Source organism: Caenorhabditis remanei, chromosome III, assembly GCF_010183535.1.
Source record: "Caenorhabditis remanei strain PX506 chromosome III, whole genome shotgun sequence".
NCBI classification, from domain to species: domain Eukaryota; kingdom Metazoa; phylum Nematoda; class Chromadorea; order Rhabditida; family Rhabditidae; genus Caenorhabditis; species Caenorhabditis remanei.
In genome coordinates, this window is record NC_071330.1 from 12,526,353 (window position 1) to 12,549,369 (window position 23,017).

Consider the following 23,017-nt stretch of genomic DNA (forward strand, 5'->3'; position numbering starts at 1 on the left):
CCCCTTCCCCATTTTTTTTCATCGTCGTCGTCCTAGGGGGGCACTCGCTCTTCTTCTTCTTCCCCCTTTTTTATTCATTCATTCTGGAGTTCTTGTTGTCTCCGTGTTCTCTGACGTCTCTCATCTCTCGCTCGTCTTGTTGACTTGGTGGCCAGAGGAGAATTGTCTAATTTGCATATAATTGGAGATTTTGAATCATACCGTCTTGGAGATCAGACAGCTTGGAAATCAGAAATGAAAAGAAAGATCAGAAGATCAATTAGAAAATGTTGGAATCTGAAGGAAGTATTTTGTAGTTGTCACTTTGGTTTAGCTAGTTCCGTATAACGCGTTTCCACTGGAACTTTTCCAGACCCAGTCCACCAAGATTACTGTGCCATAGAGCGCATTTCCAACAGTCACCGTACTATCCTACAGTATCCCAATCACAAGACTTGTTCGTTTCGAAATTTTTCGAAATTTATTTACTTTCTTCTCCTTGTTTGTGTCCGTCCTGAATTAATTTCGAAATAAGACATAGAATGGCCTCGTGAGTATTGTCATCATGTCTAGCTAATTGAGATCGGCTAGTGGATTACAGTAACCCTGAGGTTCTCACGTGAGAGTAATCTCGGAGTAGACAAGAGATGAGATCATGAGGCTCAATTAGACGGATTGAGGCTCAATTAGACGGACGGCGGCGGAATGACGGTTCTGGATTACTGTAGATAACGAGGCGATTCGAACAATGACACTATAATTAAAGAAATGAAATGGGAGGAAAAACAACTTTCAAAACGAGCAATAAACGTTTTACTGTAGAAAAGTCTAAAACAAGGCAAATGCGCTCTACCTTACAGTGAAGGATAGTGCGGCTTAGGTGGCGAACGCCTTGGCTCACCTTGACCGTAGTAGCTCTGCTCTCCAGAATTCTAGAACTATCTTGTTCTGACTCCTGGAATCTTCCAGAAACTCCAGATTCTTGACCACTTCCTACTCCCACGACTACAGTACCCTCTCCCCTCATAAAACCGGTTCAAAATGTTCTCTTATTCTTCTTCATAATCTCTTTTTTCGTCTTCACGCAACATTGACGAAGAAGAAAAAAGAGAACGGAAAAGAAAAGAAGAAGGAGAACTTTTTTTGGCCGTTGAAGGTCACCCCTTCTTCATTTCTTTCCCCAAACAAAACCGCCTCAGCGCAGGTGTCTGTGACTTTCATAACAAACATTCGAATATGTTTTGAAGTGAGAAATAAAAATATTAGAAGATTACTGTAGCTACAGTAATCAATGGCTTGTCGGAGACGTAAACCAAAAATCTGGAAAAAACTCAAATTTCTATGATTTTTGAGCAGTAAATCCGATTCCGCACAAGCCCCGCCCACTTTCACACGCTAACCATAGCGACGGGCGGAACCCGTGAGATGTCGGCTGCTAACTTTGGCTATATTTAGCCGAGATCCGCGGGAAAAGTTTTAGCGCTTTCTGAGTTTTTCGGTAGCTGAAATCGTCTTCGAAGCCACTCCCACCCCCTCTAGGCTCCGCCCACTATCTCTTATCGTCATATTCATTATCATCATAATCACATCTTTCACGTTTGTCTGTGTCATCACCCCCCAACTGATAGTGGACTGAATGATAACATAGGCAAACACAGAGATTCCAAACCGACTGTAGACTATGTCTATAGTCGTCTAGATCTAGAATACTGCTTTTTCGAATGCACATTCGCTCTATGGCACTCTCATTCCAGGCCTATTCAGGGTGCAAACCCCTTGAAAGTGCCTATAGAATGTTCTGGAACGGTAGGCGGAGCTTCCCTCTGGCTAGACACGTGTCAAGCCGACAGAGGATGACGAATCTGAAAGAGACGGAACACATGTCCACTATGACACGTTGCTTAGACAGTGTGCTTGCTTTGTGTGTGGTCGATTTCGAAATTTTCCTTACTTTTATGTTTACGGTCACATGTTTTATTGCTCATGTTTAATGGTGATAGGCTGGGGTGTCGGTGACGCGTCTGATATTCCACGTGGCTACAGAACTCCTGCCTACTTTTGACCATTTGGGTTCTTCCATCGAGGTTCATCATTCAGAGAAATTTGATAAGTATACAAAGCTAAGGGTTCTGAATTCGTTCTCAATTTTTTTCGGGAATCGAAAAAAACCGGGAAACAAGAGTTCAAAAAAAGCAGCTTGAATCTTGGTTCATAATGATTCTGAACATATTTTGAAAACAGATTCAGAATCTTGTCGTCTGCAGCTTTTTAGTGCTATACGTTTTTTCTGAAATGTACAAAAGTAGGCTCCACCCAATCGTGCTCTTCAGTTGTTGTAGTTAACCAGTAGCGTATCAGCTCGGCGCAATTCTTACAACTGCGCTCCACAGAAATGCCGTTGAAAAATATCGTTTTTTTTCTGAGTCTCTCATTTTCGCACACACTTTCATCTGTTTCGGTAGAGCGCGGATGTAAGAGCCGTGCTAATAGCTTACTTCATCCCAATCTCACAAAGAAATGGGCGGAGCTAGTTCTGTGATCGCAGGCTCTATCTGTCTAGAGAATGTTCTGGAGCCGAGGCTCCGCCCATCTTGCTCTTCTATGAGTAAACTCCGTCCATAACTGTAAAAGAGATCATTTTTGATCTCCATTTATCGGTCTCTATCTCACTTTCCCTGACCTTCCTTTATATTCTTTTTTTTCCTTTTAATTTGTACTTTTATTACTTTACAGTTTGATTGATTGGATATTTCGTTTTGACCAACTCTCTCTTCTCTGCGTCTCTCTCCCCTTCCCATTGACCTTTTTGATCTCTCTTCTCTCTCTTGGCACGCGCGGCGCCATTCCCTTCTTCTTTTCCTTCGTCATTTCTTCTCCTTTTGTCTTCGACCATAGCAGAATAAACGGGGCTGAGGCCATTATGATTCTTATCTCTTCGCTCAGTTTTTTCGTCTTTTTTGAGAAAAATCAGGTGGTTTTAGTAGGGAAATTACTGTAGTTTTTGAGTTTTTTTTTCGAAAAAAAAAGATATTTTCAGATGCTTTAAAGCTAAAAATGCTTGTTATGAGTGGTGAAATTCAGAATTTTTTGAGGAAAAAAGTACTTTTGCTCAAAAAATGCATTTTCTCTGTTAGTTTTTATCAATTATTACTACTTTAACAGTGAACATGGGTTTTTGAATACAAAAAAGTAGAAAAAAATACGATTTTTAGCTGGAAAAGATTTTTGCAAAAAAAAGAAAACATTTTCAGGAACAAATTTATTTTTGTTCTTTATCACTTTCTCAAACATTACACATTTCCCATCGATTTTCGCTCACATTCTATACGAAAAACTCTCAAAAATAGCAATTTTCGTTCTAAATATCTTTCTTTCCGAAGTTTTGAATCTTTTTTTCGTCTTTTTCGTCCAAAAATTACATTTTTGAAGTTTTTAACCGGAAAACCACATGAAAAATCGTCTTTTTCACGATTTTTCACTCTAAAATTCAGATTTTCTCTCAATTTTTGACCCCAAAATCACATTTTCCCGCGAAAAAATGTTTTTAAAATCGGTTCGTCCGGATATCCGCCGCCCTTTCGTCTCTAACTGTCTGCGCTCTCCTCGATTTCTCACTCTCTCGCTCTCTCGTTTTTCATTTTTCTCTTTGTTCCGCTCGTTCTCATATTTTGCCGACTTTTCTCCAAATTTTTGTGATTTTTCCAGAATATTCTTCTCAAAAAACCTTCTCACCACTTCCATCATCACTGATTCACCCACCCAGAAGACTCCGCCCCCTCCATCACGACGACGTCTTCTGAAATCAGAATCCGATGGAAGATATTCTATCGGCCGCTCTAACAGAGGCCGGTCTCGAAGAGTTTTTATGTCAGCCGTCACCGGTGCCCAGTACTTCTGGAAGGTACGGGAAATTCGTGGAGATTTTCAGATATTCTTGAAAATAAAAATGGGATGAAACAGAAAAATTGCGCTGAAAACTGCAAGAATTATTAGTGTTTTACGGTCGAAAAACCTCAAAACTGACAAAATTTCCACAATTTTCGCACCTTTTGCTAATTTTTAGCAAATTTTGAAGCCATTTTTAGATCTTTTTAAGCCATTTTCAGCCACTTTTGGTCATTTTTGAACCATTTTTGGTCATTTTAACAATTTTCCAGCCATTTTTACTAGCATTTCTTATTCTTTTTTCCACAATATTGAAATTTTCCGAAAGATTTTCGTTAAAACCCACCAATTTTATAGTTTTCAGTCAAAAATCACAAAATGTAGTGTGAAAATGTATTTTATTTTGCTTTTTATTCTTTCAGTAGGATTTTTGCACATTTTTCGAGAGAAAAACCTCGAAAATTGGTTAAAAATGCTCCCCAACTTTGAATTTTAGTAATTTAAGGCGGAAAAATAATACAACATCTATAAAAATCGGAGAGAAAAGCAATTTTTTGACAATTTATGCCTCAGAAATCACGAAAATAACAAAATTGAAATTTTCCGCTATTTTTTAAAAATTTTTTTTAGTCAAACGCTTGAAAATTCCTTGAAATTCAGACAAAAATCACAAAATTTGGTGTAAAAATCCATTTTTGTACATTTCTTGAGAGAAAAACCTGAAACATTAGTTAAAAACGCTCCAATTTTAGTAATTTAAGTCGGAAAATAGAAAATTAATTTTTCGACGATTTAAGCCTCAGAAATCACGAAAATAGCAGTTTTCGAAGCATTAAAAAGGCTCAAATTTTCATAATTTCAGTGTACACGATGAGTCCGCGCCAAGTACAAGTTACAATAACACACAGAGTGCTCCTCCAACATCATATCCAAGAGCAGGCGCATCGAATCAATTCTTCGACGAGACATCGAATGACTCAATGTCATCTTCAGCCTATTACACACCCATGACAACTCCATTCATTTCGACAGAAGACGGCGGAGAGCCCACTTCATTCTTCGGAATGGACGAAGAGGACGGTGGATGTATGATAACTCCAATGACACGGAGTAGTAGTTGTACGGCTGAAAGTAGTATGTATAACTATCCACAAGTACAAGTTATTCCAAGAAAACAACCATCCGTAACGATGGATTCATATGAAATGACGAAGAAGGAGGAGCCAGATGAATCGCCTTCTGGAGATACGTCGACTACCGGATCGTCGAATGGAGGAAACGATGGATATGATGAGAAGATGAGAGAGATTAAAGAAGATATTAAGGAGGAGGAGGAGTCACAGCAAATGTTTGTGCAGACTAATAGGAGTCAAGAGTGAGTTTTTTTTAAGTCAAGAAGATTTGAGAAATGGGATTTTTTAACTTAAATAGGCAAAAAATCGTTTTCCGGGTGAAAATCACCAATTTTAATGATTTTTCACTTATTTTTTTATAAATTACTATTAGCACGGTAGGCTTCTTACAACCGCGCTCTACCGAAACCCAAGAAGATTGCTTGCGATGCGAAATTGAGAAATCCAGAGAAAAAAAGACATTTTTAAGGGCATTCCGGTGGAGCGCAGTTGTAAGAACTGTGACGTCGAATAGGAGTCAATAGTGGGTTTTTCGCGTATGGAGAACTGAAAAAATCGGTTTTTTGACGTTTTTTGGGTGTAGAATCGTGTTTTTCTCGGAATTTTGAAACATTGTGTATTTTGTCGCGCGATGTGTTCCATCTACAGTAGCCTCTTGTAGAATTGGGGGATTTCACCTTATTTCTGTCTGACTTAGAGCGGTTTTCACAACAGAATCTAGATTTTTGATGTTTTCCAAGTTTAGAATCTGTTTCTTCAAGTTTACGGAAAAATTGTGCATTTTGTCGTGAGACCACCATGTGCATCTGCTGTAACCTAACTAGAAAATATAAGATTTTAGCACATTTAGGGCATTTTTGCAACAGTTATCTAGTGATTTGTGCTTGAAATTGAAGTTTTGCCACTGAGTATCCTGTTTATTTGGAAAAAAAGAGTAAAAAATCATTAAAATTGAAGATTTGCCCCTGAAAACGCATTTTTAGGGCCTATCATAGGCCTATAAACCTAAAAATCTACAGTTTTGAAATTCCTAGGCAACAGAAGTTAAATTATTGAGATTTTGCTTAATCTTTAACCTTTAAATTCAAAAAATAATATTCCTAGATCTCCAAAATTGTCTATAAGAATTTACGCACAAAGATTATGAAAACTTTTAAAAAAATGAAGAAAATAGATTTTTTGAGGGAAAAAATAATGGAAAATTCACTTTTTTTGCTAAAATTTTCCTTTTTTTTGTCAAAAAAACTGAATTTCGAATCTTCTGTAACCTAGGAAAGTGTAAGCCACAACTGGAAATTCTAGGCCATCAAAAACTCTAAAAGAAGTCAAAATTTTCTGAAAATAACGTAATGGCCTAGAATCCCAATTTCTGATAATCCTAGGCCATGAAGTTTTTTCTTCCACCAAACTAATCCTTCCCTCAAGTTTCAGACCTCACCTCGACTCTCCATCCACATCATCTACCGTATCCCCTCGTGTCTCCTCACTATCAGCTCAACGTTCTCACACGGCGTCTCCTGCCTCATCTACAGTATCCGATACGGTAGTCCCACCGCCTCGAAAGAATCTTCCCATCACAACAGGATCCATCGTAAAACGGACGGTGCAAACGAAAGACGGCCAAAAGACGCAATATTTGAAGGCGTTCGTCAACGAGAACGGAGAGAAAATATACCGTTTGCTGAGTCCCGTCGCCGCGTCGGCAGTTGCTCGCGGAGCACTTCCAGCCGGAATGAGTCGAAGTGGAGTGACGACGAATGGAGGAGGAGTGAACGGATCATCGAATGTTCCAGTTAGAGTAGGGAATACGATGGTCGGACAGAATGGAGAGAGACTGATGGTTGTAAGGAATGGAGTTGGACCGAATGGACGAGTGATGGTCAAGAGAATTGTGACGAATGCGGGACAAGTTGGCACGTCAGCGACGAGAATTATGGCCGGTGGCGGGCAGGAGAGGGGACAACTCTATAGAGGTGAGAAGGGGAGAAGATTTGGAGCAGCACTGTGCGAAAAAACTTTTTCGAAAATTCTGTAAAGAAAAATTCAGGAGAAACTGTCTGAAAAAATGAGGTTTTCGGGCGAAAATTTTTGTATGAAAACTGTCTGTTTTTCCTAGATTTTCCATTCCTATCCCAAATTGGAAAAAAAACAGGGGAATCTGACTGGACCCAAGATTGGAAAAGCGCGTTTTTAGGGGGAAAATTGGAAAAATTTGACAAAAATGGGAATATTCGGACATTTTTCAAGTTTTTCTTGCTGAAAATTGAAGTTTTCTGATATTTTTGGACAAAAATGCTCAAAATCGGCTTTAAGTTGAAACATTTAGTAAAAAAAAAGCAATTTTCCTGTTATATAATGCCAAAACTCATTTTTTTTCATGAAAAATTGTCTTTTTTTTTGTCAAAACTCGCTCGGTTTTGGTTGAGCATATTTTCAGATTTTTCCAGCGAAAAATGGTTTTTTTTCTGAATCTTTAAAGATAAAATCGCACATTTCCTGTAGAAAATACAAATTTCACATAAAAACTCTAAATTTCAGACTTTTCAACCAGCAATTCAATAGATTGGATATAATTTTTCTACTGAATTTCCTGCCGAAATGTCTGAAATTCAGAGTTTTTATGTGAAAATTGTATTTTGTATTTTTTGCGTAAAAAATGCGATTTTATCTCTGAAAACTCAAAAAAAAATTTCGCTGTAAAAATGAACAAAACCTCAGTTTCTATAGAAAAATCATTGCCATTTTTTTCCAGCCGCCGTCAACGGAGCCAACGTTCCAACTCACCTCGTCCGCCGCCCGACCGCTGGTGGTCTACCGCCACGTGGCACTCCTGGGAGTATGGTAGTTCGACACGCAGTTCGTGGGTCCTACAATCCGGCGACAAACGGAGGATACAGAGTGAATTTAGTGGGTCGAGGGACGGGTGGATCCACAATGGTTCATCATCAACCACTCAGTCGAATGGGACCAGCAGCGACACGTGGAACTACGATAGGACCCGGTGGACGAATAGTGACGAGAGGAGGAGCGATTCGACCGGGTTCAATGAGCCAACAACAGATACATATGTCCGCATCGACACCCTCTTTCCATTATATGGATGAGAATCAGATGACGACGACGAGCCAGGCGACGACGTCTTCTGGAGGAATGATGAAGACGGTCGGGTCGGCGATAATGCAAGCAAGACATATGCAACAGTTCTCAGCGGTTGGAGGAGGTGTAACACAACAAGCTGGAAGGGTTATCGTCAATAGGTTGGTTGTGTAGGCTGGAAATTCTTTAATCATAGGGATTTTTCAAGTTTTTGTAACTTTTAGCGCCCTAAATTCCTCAAATTCCAATTACGGATTAGTTTGAAAGAGGTTTTTTTTTGGCTGAAAAATAGCTAAAAATGCAAGATTTCTTATTTCAAATAATCAGAAATTCGCAAATTCTGAAGGTTTTGAGTCATTTGGTCGGAAATTCGCTAGAAACACTCATTTTCGAACTGAAAATTTGTTAAAAATTGGCGTTTTTGCCATTTTTTGAATTTCCAATTTGAAATTCTAGAAAAATCAGAGCATTCTTCCGATTTTCAGCAAAAAAGTGACCAATTTCAGTTTATTATATGAAATTTTCAAGAAAATGAGATCTATATCATTGAAATGAGCTAATTTCCTGACATTTTCGTCCATTTTTTTGAACATCGAAGCTCTTTTTCCAATCTTTTTTTCCTGATTCCCGGATAAACAGACACACATACACAGAAATTTCAGAAAAAGAGTTATTTTTCAGTTTAAAATTTTCATTTTCGGAAATTTGAACCGTTCTCTATGTACAAAAAGGTTTGAAATATAATCCTGAAGAGATTTTTGCTCAAAATTTTGGAGCATTTTCCATAATATAGTTTTTATATGGAAAATATTGATTTCTGCTAATTTTTTTTTCAAGTTTTTGTAACTTTTAGCGCTCTGAATCCCTCCCAATCCAATTCCAGAACCCTCACTAAATCCCTCAGCAAATATTTCAGATCCTCGACAAGCGGTGGTCCACTGTCTCGAATGGTTGGTGGAGGATATGATCAACAACTCGCATCGAATGGACGTCTCATTATGTCAACGAATACAATGGTTCGAGTACCTGGATCTGGACTAGGATCACCGAGGCTCTCGTTGACTCCTCAGCCACAAACAAAGTCACAGAAGGCGAAGGACGAGATGAGAATGGCGTATCAAGTGGGACGAGATGAGGCCGCGTTGCAGAGGAAAAACGATTTGGAAGATGATGTGAGTAACGGAGAAAAATTTCAAACAATTGAAATATTGAAAATGAAAAAAAACTGAAAATCTGGAGAAAAAATTGCATAGAAAACTAAGTTAGAACGGTATTTTTCGGCTGAAAATGAACTTTTTGGGATATCCGGACATACATACAGACATCTGGACATCCGGATTAGTTGTATAGAACTCTAAATTTGGACATCGGGACTTACAAAAATAGATCAAAGAATTCCCAGCTTTCCAGACCTGAAAAAAACTGAAAATCTGTTGAAAATTGCCTTAAAAACTGAGTTCGAACGGTATTTTTTATGCTGAAAATGAACTTTTTGGAATTCCCGGACATACAGACAGACACCTGGACATCCGGACGTATAAATATACGTACAGATAGGCAAATTGTAGACATCCGGACATCTGGATACCCGGATTAAAAAAAAATCGGGTATTTGAATAAAGATTTTCAAAAATTACTGAATTTTGAGATCACTAAAACATCTAAATAGACAAAACATTTCCATTATTATTGGCGGAGCCTATTCAATCTTAAACTTTTTTCAGGAAGAAAACCTCGGTTACGCTGAAACATATTCTGAATACACGCCAGCCAAACTTCGTTCCGGAACCGCCCATCCTGATAGTGTCGTCGAATCGGCGTCCCTATCGAGTGTCTCTCCACCAGACGTGAAATATCAAATCTCGATTCCAGAATATTTAATCGATATGGGACATATCTCTGCTCTCCAATTGGAAGCTGTGATCTACGCGTGTCAAATGCATGAAAGACGAATGCCTTCTGGAGAGAGATATGGATATTTAATTGGTGATGGAGCTGGTGTTGGAAAGGGACGAACCGTCGCTTGTATCATTTTTGAAAACTATTTGCAGGTAAGAAATTTGAGAAAAATTGCTTCTCAAAACTCTGTTTTTTTGACTGAAAATTCATGAAATTCTGCTCCAAACGCTTGAAATTTGCTCAAAAAATCGGTTTCAGCTGATTTAGACCATACTTTTCAACGATTTTATTCAAAAAATCATCAAATTTTTAGGTTTTTAGACGAAAAAGTTAGCTTTAAAAAACTGAATTTTCAGCTAAATTTCCCGATTTTCAGTCGTAAATTCCTATAAATATGATTAATTTTGACTTGTAAACGTGATTTTCAAGCATTTTGGAGTCGAAATTGACCATTTTTATCGGATTTTACGACTGAAAATACAGTGTTTAAAGTGATTTTAGCAATTTTTTCGTCTAAATAAGCTGAAGATTTGGTAATTTTTGAATAAAAATTTGATGAAATCTTGAAAATTTTCAGTTTCTATTCTCTAAATCAGATGAAAGCGAGTTTTTGAGCAAATTTCAAGCTTGAAAACGTGATTTTCAGGTGTTTTTGGTGTCAAAATTGACCATTTTTAATTGGATTTTATGACTGAAAATCTGGGAATATAGCTGAAAATACAGTTTTTAAAGCGATTTCGAGCAATTTTTTGCCGAAAAATCTGAAAATGTTTGTCAGTGTGTCGGTGTGTCCCAGAAAATTGCAGTTTTATAATTCATTTTCAACCTAATTTTCCCAATTTTGAGGGTCGAAAACGTGCGATCTGGCTCTCGGTCTCATCAGATTTGAAATTCGACGCCGAACGAGATCTGCGTGATTGTGGTGCTCCAAACATTCCAGTTTTCGCTCTTAACAAGATGAAATACGCAAAAATCTCTGGAAAAGAGAACGGATCGATCAAGAAAGGAGTGATATTCGCCACCTATACCTCATTAATTGGCGAGTGCCGTGGAGCGAAATCTCGAAAATACCGTAGTAGAATCAGTCAACTGATCCAATGGTTCGGACAAGATTACGATGGAGTCATCATTCTCGACGAATGCCATCGAGCGAAGAATTTGGTGCCGACCGCCGGAGCTAAGCCAACGAAGACAGGAAGAATGGTGCTGGAATTACAGAAGGCTCTTCCGAATGCTCGTGTCGTCTACGCATCAGCTACTGGAGCCACTGAACCAAGAAATATGGCTTATATGACACGTCTCGGTCTGTGGGGAGAACGACAAGCGTTTCCAGAATTCCACGATTTCATATCGGCCGTCGAGCGGAGAGGAGTTGGAGCAATGGAAATTGTGGCGATGGATATGAAGCAGAGAGGCCTCTATCTGGCGAGACAGCTCTCGTTCCGTGGTGTTTCGTTTGCTGTTCAAGAGGTTCAGTTGTCGAGTGAATTCGTCAAAATGTATGATGCGGCGGTCAAGTTGTGGATGGAGGCGAGACGACAGTTTCAGGTGAGAAATTTGGAGATTTTCAGACAAAAACTGGATTTTTTGTCCTTGCTGACAAACATGCACATAGACAGACCCGCAGTCTCTGAATTTTGAGATTTTCTAGTTACTTTTCTATTTAAAATTATTTATTTGCAAAACTTTGAACATTTTGAGAATTCGATATTTTCCGTTTTTAGCCGAAATAATGGTTGAAATCGTTGAAAATCTGTCATTTTTCGAGTTTTTTTGGTTTAAAAATTCGGGATTTCAAGCTTAAAACTACCTTTTTTCAGTTCTTGAGCTTCAAAACGGAGGTTTTTTTCGCGTTTTTTGCTGGAAATCCGGTGGAAATTGTAGAAAACGAGTTTTTTTGGCTGAAAAATAGCTCAAAATGCAACATTTCTCATCTCAAATAATCAGAAATTTGCGAATTCAAGAAACACTCTTTTTCGAACTAAAAATTCCGATTACGGCTGAGAAATGTGTCAAAAATTAGCGTTTTTGCCACTTTTTTCGCATTTCCAGCTCGAAATTCTAGTACAATCTGAGAATTCTGCCAATTTTTAGCAGCAAAGTGACCAATTTCAGTTTAATATATGAAATTTTCAAAAAAAAAAGAGTGCTATATCATCGAAATGCGCAAACAGACACACAGACAGACGCTCGAAAATTTTAGAAAAATCCAAAAAATAGTAATTTTTGGCTCAAAATTTTTGAACTTTTTTTGAACCATTCGAGCGAATCTGGACATCTGGATTCATCGATACACCAAGAAATTCAACTTTTTCGAATCAAAACTCAAATTTTTCTAATTTTCAGACAGTAATCGAGACGATGGACGAAGAAGAGCGATCGACTTGCAAGACGATTTGGGGACAATTCTGGGCGTGTCATCAGAGATTTTTCAAATATCTTTGTATTGCCGCCAAAGTTGACACGTGTGTCCAACTGTCTCGTGAAGCGATTAAAGCCAAGAAATGTGTCGTCATCGGACTGCAATCAACTGGAGAATCTGCAACACTGGAGACTTTGGAGGAGATGGGCGGAGAGTTGAATGAATTCGTTTCGACGGCAAAGACAGTTTTATACGGATTGATTGATAAACACTTTCCAACGGATACGTCGATTACAATGGGCGATCGAGATATATTCAAAGATTTCGACGATTTCGAGTCGAGACCCGCGAAACGGAGAAAGACTCGAGAGACATTGAGTTTCCTCGGAGACGTTGGATTCGATACTTGGACAGGAGTGACGACTGGAATGGGCGGACGAGTTGGTGACGGGGTGACGAAGAATCTGACGAGAGGATCGACGTCTTCGAAACTGAATGATGAGGCGAACTCGACGACGTCGGAATCATCAGAAGCCGATGGGGATTCAGATGAGTCGGACGGTGATGAGGAAGAAGATCAGAATGGAGATTTGGCGAGTGCACGGGAAGAAGCGGAGGGAGCGAGGACGTTGGAGGATGGAGAAGAGGATGAATGGGTGAAGGCGTTGTTGGCGGAAGCGGAGTCGTCGAGTGATGATAGTGATGATGATGAGGATGGAGGAAATGCGGTGGAGAAGGAAGATGATGGAGGAGAGAATGAGGAAAGGGAACCCGAGGAAGAGTTCAATCCGTTTATGTGCGATTTTACAAGTGATGGTGAGTTTTATAAGGCTTTTTGAAATGGAAATAAACAGGAATTGATAATCTTGACTCTCATTTTGATTATGATAGAAATACTAGAAATAGCGGAAAATCGGAAAATGACTCAAAATTTCTCCAACAAAAACTCGAAAAAAAGTGAAAAATGAAGACTGGGTCACCTTTGGCGCGTTTTCGATTGAAGAAACATGTTAAAATTTCATTCTGGAACAGATATTGGGTTGAAAATCCCTAATTTGAAGTCAAAAGCCAACTTTTATTTAAAAAAAAACACTATCTTGGACGCGTTTGGCCAAAATTTCCGGAAAAAAAGAAAATCTGGGAAAAACTCCATAGAAACTAAGTTAGAACAGCATTTTTAGGCCAAAAATGAACTTTTTGGACATTCGGACATACAGAAAGGCACCTGGATATCCGGAAAACAAATAGTTGTATAGAAGTCCAAATTTGGACATTTGGACACTTAAGACGGACATCTGGATACTCGGATAAAAAAAATTACCGTATTACTGCATTTTAAGATCACTAAAATATCTAAATAGACAAACAAAATCTCATTTTTTCAGACCCATGGGCGCACAACCAACAAATCGTCGAAGACACTCCACAAAAAGAGAGAAAAACGAAGAAAAGGAAACGTGACGAGGAAGAAGCGGAAAGAATGCGTGAAAAAGTGAGAAAACGAGAGGAACGACGAGAAAAGAAGCGACGACGAGCGATTCGAAAGGCTGAAAGAGAGAAGAGACGGAGGAATGAGGAGTTACAGGCGAGGGGGTCTGCAACGGACTTTATCACTTCTTCTAGAATATGTGGACAGTCTGTGGAGAAGGAGGATATCAATCCGATGCTTATTAAGACTGAGCTACTCGCAGCTGTCGAAAGATTGGCTCCATCACTTCCAGCCAACACACTGGATCAGTTGATTGATGAGATGGGCGGTCCGGAGTACGTGGCTGAAATGACTGGACGACGTGGACATATGGTGACTTCTGAAACTGGAGATGTCATGTATCAGAGGAGAAATGCCAATGCGGAAGTGTCACTTGAGTTGATTAATATGGAGGAGAAGGAGAAGTTTATGAGAGGAGAGAAGCTCATTGCAATCATCTCGGAAGCGGCGTCATCTGGAATCTCTCTACAATCGGATCGAAGAGCTATCAACAAGAGACGACGAGTACATATCACTCTGGAATTGCCCTGGTCTGCTGACAAGGCGATTCAACAATTCGGAAGAACTCATCGATCGAATCAAGTCTCCGGACCGGAATACGTGTTTCTCATATCAGAATTGGCGGGAGAGAAGAGATTCGCTTCGATTGTTGCGAAACGTCTGGAATCTCTTGGAGCACTGACTCATGGTGACAGAAGAGCCACGGAGACGAGAGATTTGTCTCAGTTCAATATGGATAATAAGTATGGACGAGTCGCGTTGGATACTCTGCTGAAAACTGTCATTGGACAGGCTGGAATTCCGCTGATCGAGCCGCCAAAGGATTATAAGGCTGGAGATTTCTTTGAGGGTTAGTTGGAAAGGAAAATTGTGATTCATAGCCTAAAATTATCAGTTTTGATAGAAATTTCTGAAAATTTAGGTGAAAATTAGTCATTTTTCACTTTTTCATCGAAAATGTGAAAATTTTTGAAGATTTTTCAGAATTTCTTCTAATTCTTAACCGAAAATTAGATTTTTTTCGCGAAAAATTTGGGATTTAAATTTTGGCGCCAATTACTCTATAAATGAGTTTTTGTCAGAAATGTCTGAAAATTTAGCTGAAAATTGGTGAATTTCAGTATTGAATTTTTTCGAAATTTTTTTGATTTTTTTGCAAAAAAGACGATGTTTTTAATTATTGATAAAAACTTTTTTAATTATTTATAAAAACTCATACATAAGATTTTAAACAACTTTTGATAAAAATGTTGAAAATTTCCGAAATTTCTGAAAATTTAGCTGAAAATTGATTATTTCCAGACATGCGTCTTTACATGGAAGGTGTCGGTCTTCTCGCTAAAAACAAGATGGGTCAATACACGATCGAAAAAGAGGCGGCCACAATCCCAAAGTTCCTCAATCGAATCCTCGGATTGCCCGTTCACGCTCAGAACTCACTCTTCCAGTACTTTTCTGAAATAGTCGCCGAGTTGATAGCTCAATCGAAGCACGACGGAACATACGATACCGGAATTATGGATTTGGGAACCGGCGACGATCAAGTGAGGAAATTGGAGACTCGCGTCTTCACGGGACGAGTCGATAATGGAAGTTTTCGAGTGGAAATGCATAAGATTGGAGTGGAAAGAGGTGTTAGTTGGGAGGAGGCGATGGATCTCTACAAGGAACATTCGAACGACGACGACGGATTCTATTTGTGTCATCCTGGAGGTAACAACACTGCGAATACGAAGAAAGTCGCCGCTTTGGTCTATGGAATCGGAAAGAATAAAGTGGATTCTGGAGCCAGACTGTACGCGATAACGAGACCGTCGACTGGAAGATCTCCTAAGCTGATGACGATGGCTGATTTAAGTAAACGATTCAGTAAGGTTACTGTAGATGAGGCCAAGGAGGTCTGGAAGCAACAGTATGATTGTGAGTGGTTTAAAATGAAATTAACTGAAATTAATTGATTTATTCATTTCCAGCCGCTGCAAACATGTGTCAACACAACTACATCTACTCGAAATGCCGTACCGAATCGAATGGAACATACTGTGAAGTTGGTCGTCGTACCCGCACATACTTTGTTTTATCTGGTTCCGTGCTGTCGGTTTGGCCGATTGTTGAGGAGGTTCTGTCGACTGGTGGTGATAGAAAATCGTCACGGATGCAGGTGATTCGTGTTCGAACTGAACAGGATCAAAAGATTGTTGGTGAGTACGGTATTACTGAAAATGTGGAGAAACAGACAAACTAAATCCTAAAAATCAAAGAGATTTATAGGGTTTTTGTAAAATTGTGAAAAGCTGAAATTTTTGAAATTAGGTAATTAGGATAAACAGAAACATGTCTGGACAGCTAGGTTAATAAAAAACATTTTGACCGAAAAACCTGAAAAACTCAAAAAAAAAGGTTTCAAGAAAAGTTCCAGAAAAATGAGTTTTTGTGGAGGCAAAAAATCTTGAATTTGTATTAAAACTGTAAGTATTTTAAGGACAGACTCCCAAAAACCAGTTTTTTAGTACAAAATTTCAAGAAAAATCAGAAAATCACAATTTTCGTTACTTAATTGGCTCCCAGGAATTTCATAGTTTTTCCTCTTTTCAAGATTGTTTTTTCCATTTTTGAGATAATAAACCCCTCTATACTGATCACCGGTCGTATAAGACACCACCATTTGTGATTGTTTTTCCTCTTCTCGTTTAAATTCTTTTTTCGTTTCGTTTCGTTTCTGTTTTTCGGAAATCGAAGGCCATCATCAGCAAAACAGATAAAAATGGAAAAGAGAGAGAGAGATGGGAAGAGGGCAATAAAACAAGAACGAATCACTTTGGTGCAGAGAGGAATCACGATAATAAATTCAGTGGTTATCAGTGATGTTTGATAGTAAAAAGGGGAGAAAACACGTGGAAAGTGGGACAGGGACATCCGGATAGACAGGATCACAGACAGACTGAAAACAGACATCTGGAAATTTGGACACACAGACTGAAATTCTGAGAGAATCTCTTGGAATCAGGTGTGGGACATCCGGACAAACTTTTCTATATGTCAGTAGAAAAGCCCAGGTGTGTCCGGATGTCCACAGAATCTGATTGGCTTATAAAAGAGAAAATCAAGTATCGGTATTAAAGTTTTTCAAGTGAAAATTACCTATTTTGGCCGGAAAATGATGTTTTCCTACCTGAATAAGGGATTTGTGGCCTCCATAACGCGCCTCAGGCACGACAGATATAGTGATTCGATTCTGGTGCGCCGTTGACGTGTTTTTTTCTGTTTCAATAAAAATCCCTGAATCAGGTAGTCTGGTGCGCCTTTAGCGCGTGCGTTGAATTGCCACCAGAAAAAAAGTTTGAAAACGCGTCAGAGGTGCGCCATTTCCTAGTTTCCACCGAATTTGGGATGGTCTGACGCACCTGAGACGCGTTTTCTCGGGATTTTGCAAATATTGAGCAATCTGGAGTAGATTTTCATATTTTATGTAATTTCTGTGTGTCTGTCCACCCAGATGTCCAATTAGGTTCGCAGAAGAAAGATTTCAAACGCGTCAAAGGCACGCCAGACAGCTTAAAAATGCAACTCGATAGTCTGGCGAGTCATCTGTTTCTCCAGTTGTCCGAATGTTCGGATGTCCGATTTCTTCTATTTGCTCCCCCAAAATCGATCGATAAATTATAAAATCAATAACTCTCATTTCAGGTCTCCTCGTCCTTCCCACTCACGTTCGTTCTCTCGTCACTCAACTGGAAACGCACTGTGGTCGAAGTTATGTCAAGACTGAGCCCTAATCTAATTTTCTCCAAATTTTTCTAATAATTTTTTTCTTTTTTTTCTCTAATTTTTTGTCCATTTTGTTATTCATTTCACTCTTTCTCATAAACACTTTTTCTCTACCTCTCTATCGGCCCCGCCCCCCTCTCATTTAGTAACCTTTTTCTAATTGTATTAATAATTTTAAGTAATATTGAAAATCATTTTTCTATGGCCCCGCCCACTTTTTCTTTCTTTCTTTTTTGAGTTTTAACTGCTTTAACACGTGTTTTTCATTTCACACAACAAAACAGATTTTCAAGGTCAAAAATGATAAGAAAATGGACGATTTTATGATCATTTTGACCTGGAAAATCATTGGTTTTTTCCCTCTTTTTCTCTATTTCTCTCGGTTTCACACACTCTCTCTCTCTATCTCTGGAATTCTCTTTCTCTCTCTCTTGTTGTTTTCTTTTTCTTCATTTTGTGTTACTTTCTGACTTTTTTCGCCCTTTCTTCTATTGAAACGTGTAATAAAAATGAGTTGTTGATGGAAGATTGAGAATAGGGATGAAAATAATAATATGAATAATGAAAAGTTGAGAATTACTGAAATTAATTTACTTTTGGTTTTGGTAGAATTTGGATTGAGAAAAATCAGTTTTTCGGCAGGATTTCAAAATTTTCGTATTAAAAAACTGTAACAGTTCGTGGCTTGACCTGAAATTAGTGAATTTTCGATCTCGATTTTTGAAAAATTTTGTTGTTACATTGAGTCTGGCGCACCGTTGACGCGTTTTCTATGAAAATTTTGTTATTAAGGCTGGCGCACCTTTGACGCGTTTTCCATAAAAACCCAATTTTTAAAAAAAGTTTAGGAATTTTCGTTTCGAGACCAAAAATTATGGCATTTAATACAGTAATTTTAAAATATTTTCTGAGAAATATTTGTATTAAAAAAAAGAATATCTGTGATAATGGACAAAAACCCCGAGAATATACACAAAAAACGAAATTTCAGTATGAAAAATGGCCGAACTTTTTCTTTTGTCTTTCTAGGCCACGAATTGATTTCCTTTTTTTTTCTTCCTAATTTTTTTTCCGTTTGTTTCACTGTAATTCTTGAAGTTTAACCTTGTTTTTAGCAGACTTGTCAAAAATCGGGCCGAGATTTTTCTTGACCGGGCCGGGCCGGGCCGAAATGTCTCTTGGCCCGGCCCGGCCCGGTCGGCCCGGATTCAAAAATGGGTACCCATTTTTACCAATTTTTTTTGTTAAAATTTTTCGAAAAAAAGAGTAAAAATACTTAAATTATCATACATATTCAAATTTTGATTCAATTTCAAATGTTTATTCGAAAACTATACTTTTTTCAAAAAAGTTCAAAAAATTTCCAAAAATTTCCAAAAAAAAGTTGAAAAACAAAAAATGTTTTGAAAAATGTTTCAAAACGGGCCGAGCGGGCCGGGCCGAGATTTTTCCTGATTTTGGCCCGGCCCGGCCCGGCCCGTGACAAGTCTGGTTTTTAGTATTTTCAGGTTATAAAGACTGATAAAATTATTCAAAAATCTTGGGTCGTGGCCTAGAAACCCTAAAGAGAAAAGTTAGACCACATTGGAAATTTGAGTGATTTTCTGACTCAAATTCGCATTTTTTTGTGAAAAACTGAACAATTGCATATTTTTTGAACAATTTTGGATTTCAGCTGAAAACAGCTCTTTTACTCTATAATTTCAAAAACTTTTAGAAAAATGTTGACAAGAATAGGCATCCATTTTTTAATCCGGGCTAAGAGTTCGTCTTTTTCCGGGTTTTTGTCAGAAAAAAACCTATTTTTTGATGAAGTTTACCGTTTTTTCTATATCTCAATTTTCTCCAAAATAAATTTCCAATCTATTTTCCAGAATCTCATCCCCCCACGACGTCTGAATGTCGTGGTGTTCATCAGAAGACGCTCTGAATAACTCGTCGACGCCTTCGAGTCGTTCCCGTAAATCATCATGGTTAATATCGAAAGTCGATGAGAATGAAGTGGATAAAGAAGTGGCAGAAATGATGGACGATTGGAGAAGAAGACGTCAGAATTCAGATGGAGGAGAGACAACGACGACGAATCAGATGGAATGTATTCAGGCGGCATTGGATTACTGTAGATCACAGTTGAAACAATTATTGATTGATGAGAATGAGAGTGGAGAGAGTGGAGAGACAGAGAAGAAGAGCAAACCGAGTGAGTTTGTGTTGGGAGAGTACGGTAGAGCGCACTTTAATAAGGCAGAAAATTGGAAAAGTTCAGTAGAGCGCACTCTCAACAATTAAGAGTCAGACTTTTAAACAGTGGAATAGAGCGCGTTTTCTTCAATTTTCGTGTTCCTCACAAAATTTTCGGTAGAGCGCGTTTTCACCTGGTACGATAATGTCGCTTGCGATAGAGCAGATTTGCTCCTTTTTTAATTTTGTATTAGCTCGGCACAGCCCATACAACTGCGCTCTACCGAAATGCCCCTCGAGAAATGTCTCTTTATCTCTGAGTCTCTCAATTTCGCACGCAATTTTCTTCGGTTTCGGTAGAGCGCGGTTGTAAGAAGCCTGCCGTGTTAATAGAATCAGAATAAGACTTCGGTTGAACGCACTTCCTTCCAGTTGGGTTTCTTCTAGTGCAAATGAGCTCCATCGAGAATTCTGACAGGGCGAGTGTACGGTAGAGCGTGTTTTCATAAGCTGTTCAATAGAGCGCACTTGCAAGCCATGACAGCGAGTTTTCCTTGGTCCCCAAAGTGTGCAATAGAGCGCGTTTTCCTCCGAATCCTCCGAATTCTTCAATTTTTCAGTCAACATAATCTCCCCGAATTCTGAAACAGTCGAAGAAGAAGATCAACTCGGAAATCTTGTCAACTGTCTGAATCGACAACAAAAAGCAGTCCGACAACAGATGTATTTCGATAAAATTGTCCAATTGGGTCTCGAGAGACAAGCGATTCAAGTGAGTGGTGGCCTAGAAATCAAAATTTGCTAAATTTCTCTTCCAGGATGAAGCCGGTGGCCCCGCCCACTCGGCCGACGAGTGTCGAGCCGGAGGACATGAATTCGTGATGCAACCGGTCAGAGGTGGACACAATCCATGCTGTGAAGTGTGTATGCACACGATTTGGAGATTGGTTCAGTGGTGGAGACGGTGTAGAGGTACGGGATGGACATCTGGATGGACAGACACACAGACAGACAGACAGACAGACATAAACCGAAAAAAATTCGAAAAAATAGTTTTTTGAAGAAAAATGAGCAAAAAATTAAGGTTTTCCTTATCAAACAGTTGCAAAAATTGCATAAGAATGAGTTTTTGCCTTTGCACCTTCGGGCATCTGGATGCACAGACACACAGACAGACATCTTGAATTTCTGATTTACAAGAAGACATCTGGACATTCGGACAGACAGACAGAAATTACGGAAAATGTGAAATTCTAGTCCAGATTGCTCAATAATTTGCAAAATCCCGAGAAAACGCTTCTAGACCATCCCAAATTCGGTGCAAACTAGAAACTGGCGCGCCTCTGACGCGTTTTGAACATTTTTTTCTGGTAATGCACCAACGCGCGCGCTAAAGGCGCACCAGACTACCTGATTCGGTGATTTTTGTTGAAATAGAAAAACGCGTCTCAGGCGCGCCAGTCAATTAAAAATGGTTGAAAAAAAGTTGGTCTGGCGCGCCTTTCACGCGTTTTTCATCGAAAATTTATTTTTCGTGAAAAAATTCAGTTCTGGATTTCGGCGCCAAGTACAAGTATGCTGAAAATACATTCTTGTCTGCGAACATCCGGATATCTGGATGGACAGACAGACAGACTTTTGGGTATCTAAAGAAATTTTACACCAAAAACCGGACGCACAGACACACAGACAGACATAGAATCAAAAAAATTCGGTTTTTTGAAGAAAAATGAGCAAAAAATTAAGTTTTTCCATATCAAAAAGTTGCAAAAATTGCATGAAAAAAAAGAGCTTTTGCCTTTGGACAATCTGGACAAACCGAGACACAGACAGACTAACAATTCCTTTATTTTCAGTATGCGGAATGCGTGCCCATGACAAATGCGCGGAAGACGTGAAACGAGTGTGTGCAGGTGTCCTCTCGACCCGATCGAAATTCGAATTGAACATAAATTTATGCGAAGAACGAAGTCTCGCCGAACAAGAATATCAATGTGCCGAATGCTCCGCCCCCATCTGTTTCGACGGAACAGCTGAACAAGAAGCACGTCTTTGTGATTACTCGGGAGAACTATTCTGTCCGAATTGTCATTGGAACGATACGTGGAGTATTCCGGCGAGAATAATTCACAATTTGGATGCGACGCCACGACCGATTTGTCGAGCTGTGAAGCAATTGTTGTCGATTGTCGATCATCGACCGTTGATTGATATCAATGAGTCGACATTGTCATTGATTAAGTTTCATAAGGTAGGAAAGTGACGAAAAAAAAGAAAAAAGATTCTGGAGGTATGGGGAATTGAACCCCAGCCCTCTCCCATGCTAAGGGAGCGCTCTACCACTGAGCTATACCCCCGCACGGCGAAGAGAGACATGGAGGGCGGTTTTGTTGCGGCGGCTGCCGCTGAAAGGAGAGGGCGCCGGCGCAGCAGCAAACGCGCTCTAGGCATCAATAGAGCGCACTTACCAAACTTCTGAAATATCAAATACAATTTCAGGAACTCCGACGCGTCAACGAGCTTCGCCGCAACTTTCTCCTCATGAAGTGCTATTTCGTCAGTTGCCGCGCCGCACGACGCCTCCGAATCCTACAGTACCTCCAGACGCACTCGCATTTCGTTGATAACCATGTGATGTACTCACTGAAAGAGCTTCGAGAACTCTGCGAGGGAACACTTCTTCCAGAACTCGAACAGATTCATGCAGTATTCCGGAAGCATATCGAAGAGGTGCGGAGAAAACTTTTTGAAAAATTAAATAAAAAATTTTTAGGAATGCGAAACGTGCGCTGGAAATGGGTTCTTCTGCGAACTATGCGACGAATCGTGTATTGTAGATCAAAAAGAGAAGATACTGTACCCGTTCACCGAGAATACACGTTCATGTGCCACGTGTCTTGCAGTGTACCATAAGAAATGTTTCGAGAGGAAAAGTTTGAATTGTCCGAGGTGAGAGGACATCCGGATAGACAGACACACAGATATTGATTTTCAGATGTGAACGACGTCGAAAACGAAGTGAACTGCCGAAGACGTTGAGCAGTAGTGATGAGAAGGAGACGGTGACGGCGAATTGATTAAAAATATATTTATTGATTTCTGTGATATTTTAATACTCTCTAATCAAATATGTGTAATACTTCTTGTCGAATTATATTGAAAAATGAATAAATTGGATTAATTTTTTTTTCTATTTTTTGAAAAAAAAGTTTCACCTAAAATCTC

At 39.1% G+C, this 23,017-nt stretch overlaps 3 protein-coding genes across 3 annotated transcripts; 2 read left to right on the forward strand and 1 right to left on the reverse strand.

Annotated features, from left to right (window-relative positions):
• Nucleotides 1-3,791: 3,791 nt before the first annotated feature.
• On the forward strand, nt 3,792-17,619 carry GCK72_011033 (uncharacterized protein; the record flags this gene model as incomplete). Its single annotated transcript, XM_003111558.2, has 12 exons — nt 3,792-3,880; nt 4,727-5,239; nt 6,429-6,970; nt 7,750-8,254; nt 9,010-9,265; nt 9,818-10,144; nt 10,839-11,540; nt 12,339-13,170; nt 13,740-14,693; nt 15,146-15,763; nt 15,817-16,044; nt 17,531-17,619. 12 exons carry the CDS (start codon nt 3,792-3,794, stop codon nt 17,617-17,619), a joined length of 5,655 nt encoding a protein of 1,884 aa, XP_003111606.2.
• Nucleotides 6,501-11,138, reverse strand: GCK72_011034 (uncharacterized protein; the record flags this gene model as incomplete). Its single annotated transcript, XM_053728171.1, has 4 exons — nt 6,501-6,962; nt 8,117-8,268; nt 9,827-10,052; nt 11,064-11,138. 4 exons carry the CDS (start codon nt 11,136-11,138, stop codon nt 6,501-6,503), a joined length of 915 nt encoding a protein of 304 aa, XP_053587748.1.
• Nucleotides 17,620-19,510: 1,891 nt separating the features above from the next.
• GCK72_011035 (uncharacterized protein) lies at nt 19,511-22,869 on the forward strand (the record flags this gene model as incomplete). Its single annotated transcript, XM_053728172.1, has 7 exons — nt 19,511-19,811; nt 20,413-20,564; nt 20,611-20,764; nt 21,649-22,043; nt 22,292-22,522; nt 22,566-22,741; nt 22,788-22,869. The coding sequence occupies 7 exons, from the start codon at nt 19,511-19,513 to the stop codon at nt 22,867-22,869; spliced, it is 1,491 nt and encodes a 496-aa protein (XP_053587749.1).
• Nucleotides 22,870-23,017: the final 148 nt, after the last annotated feature.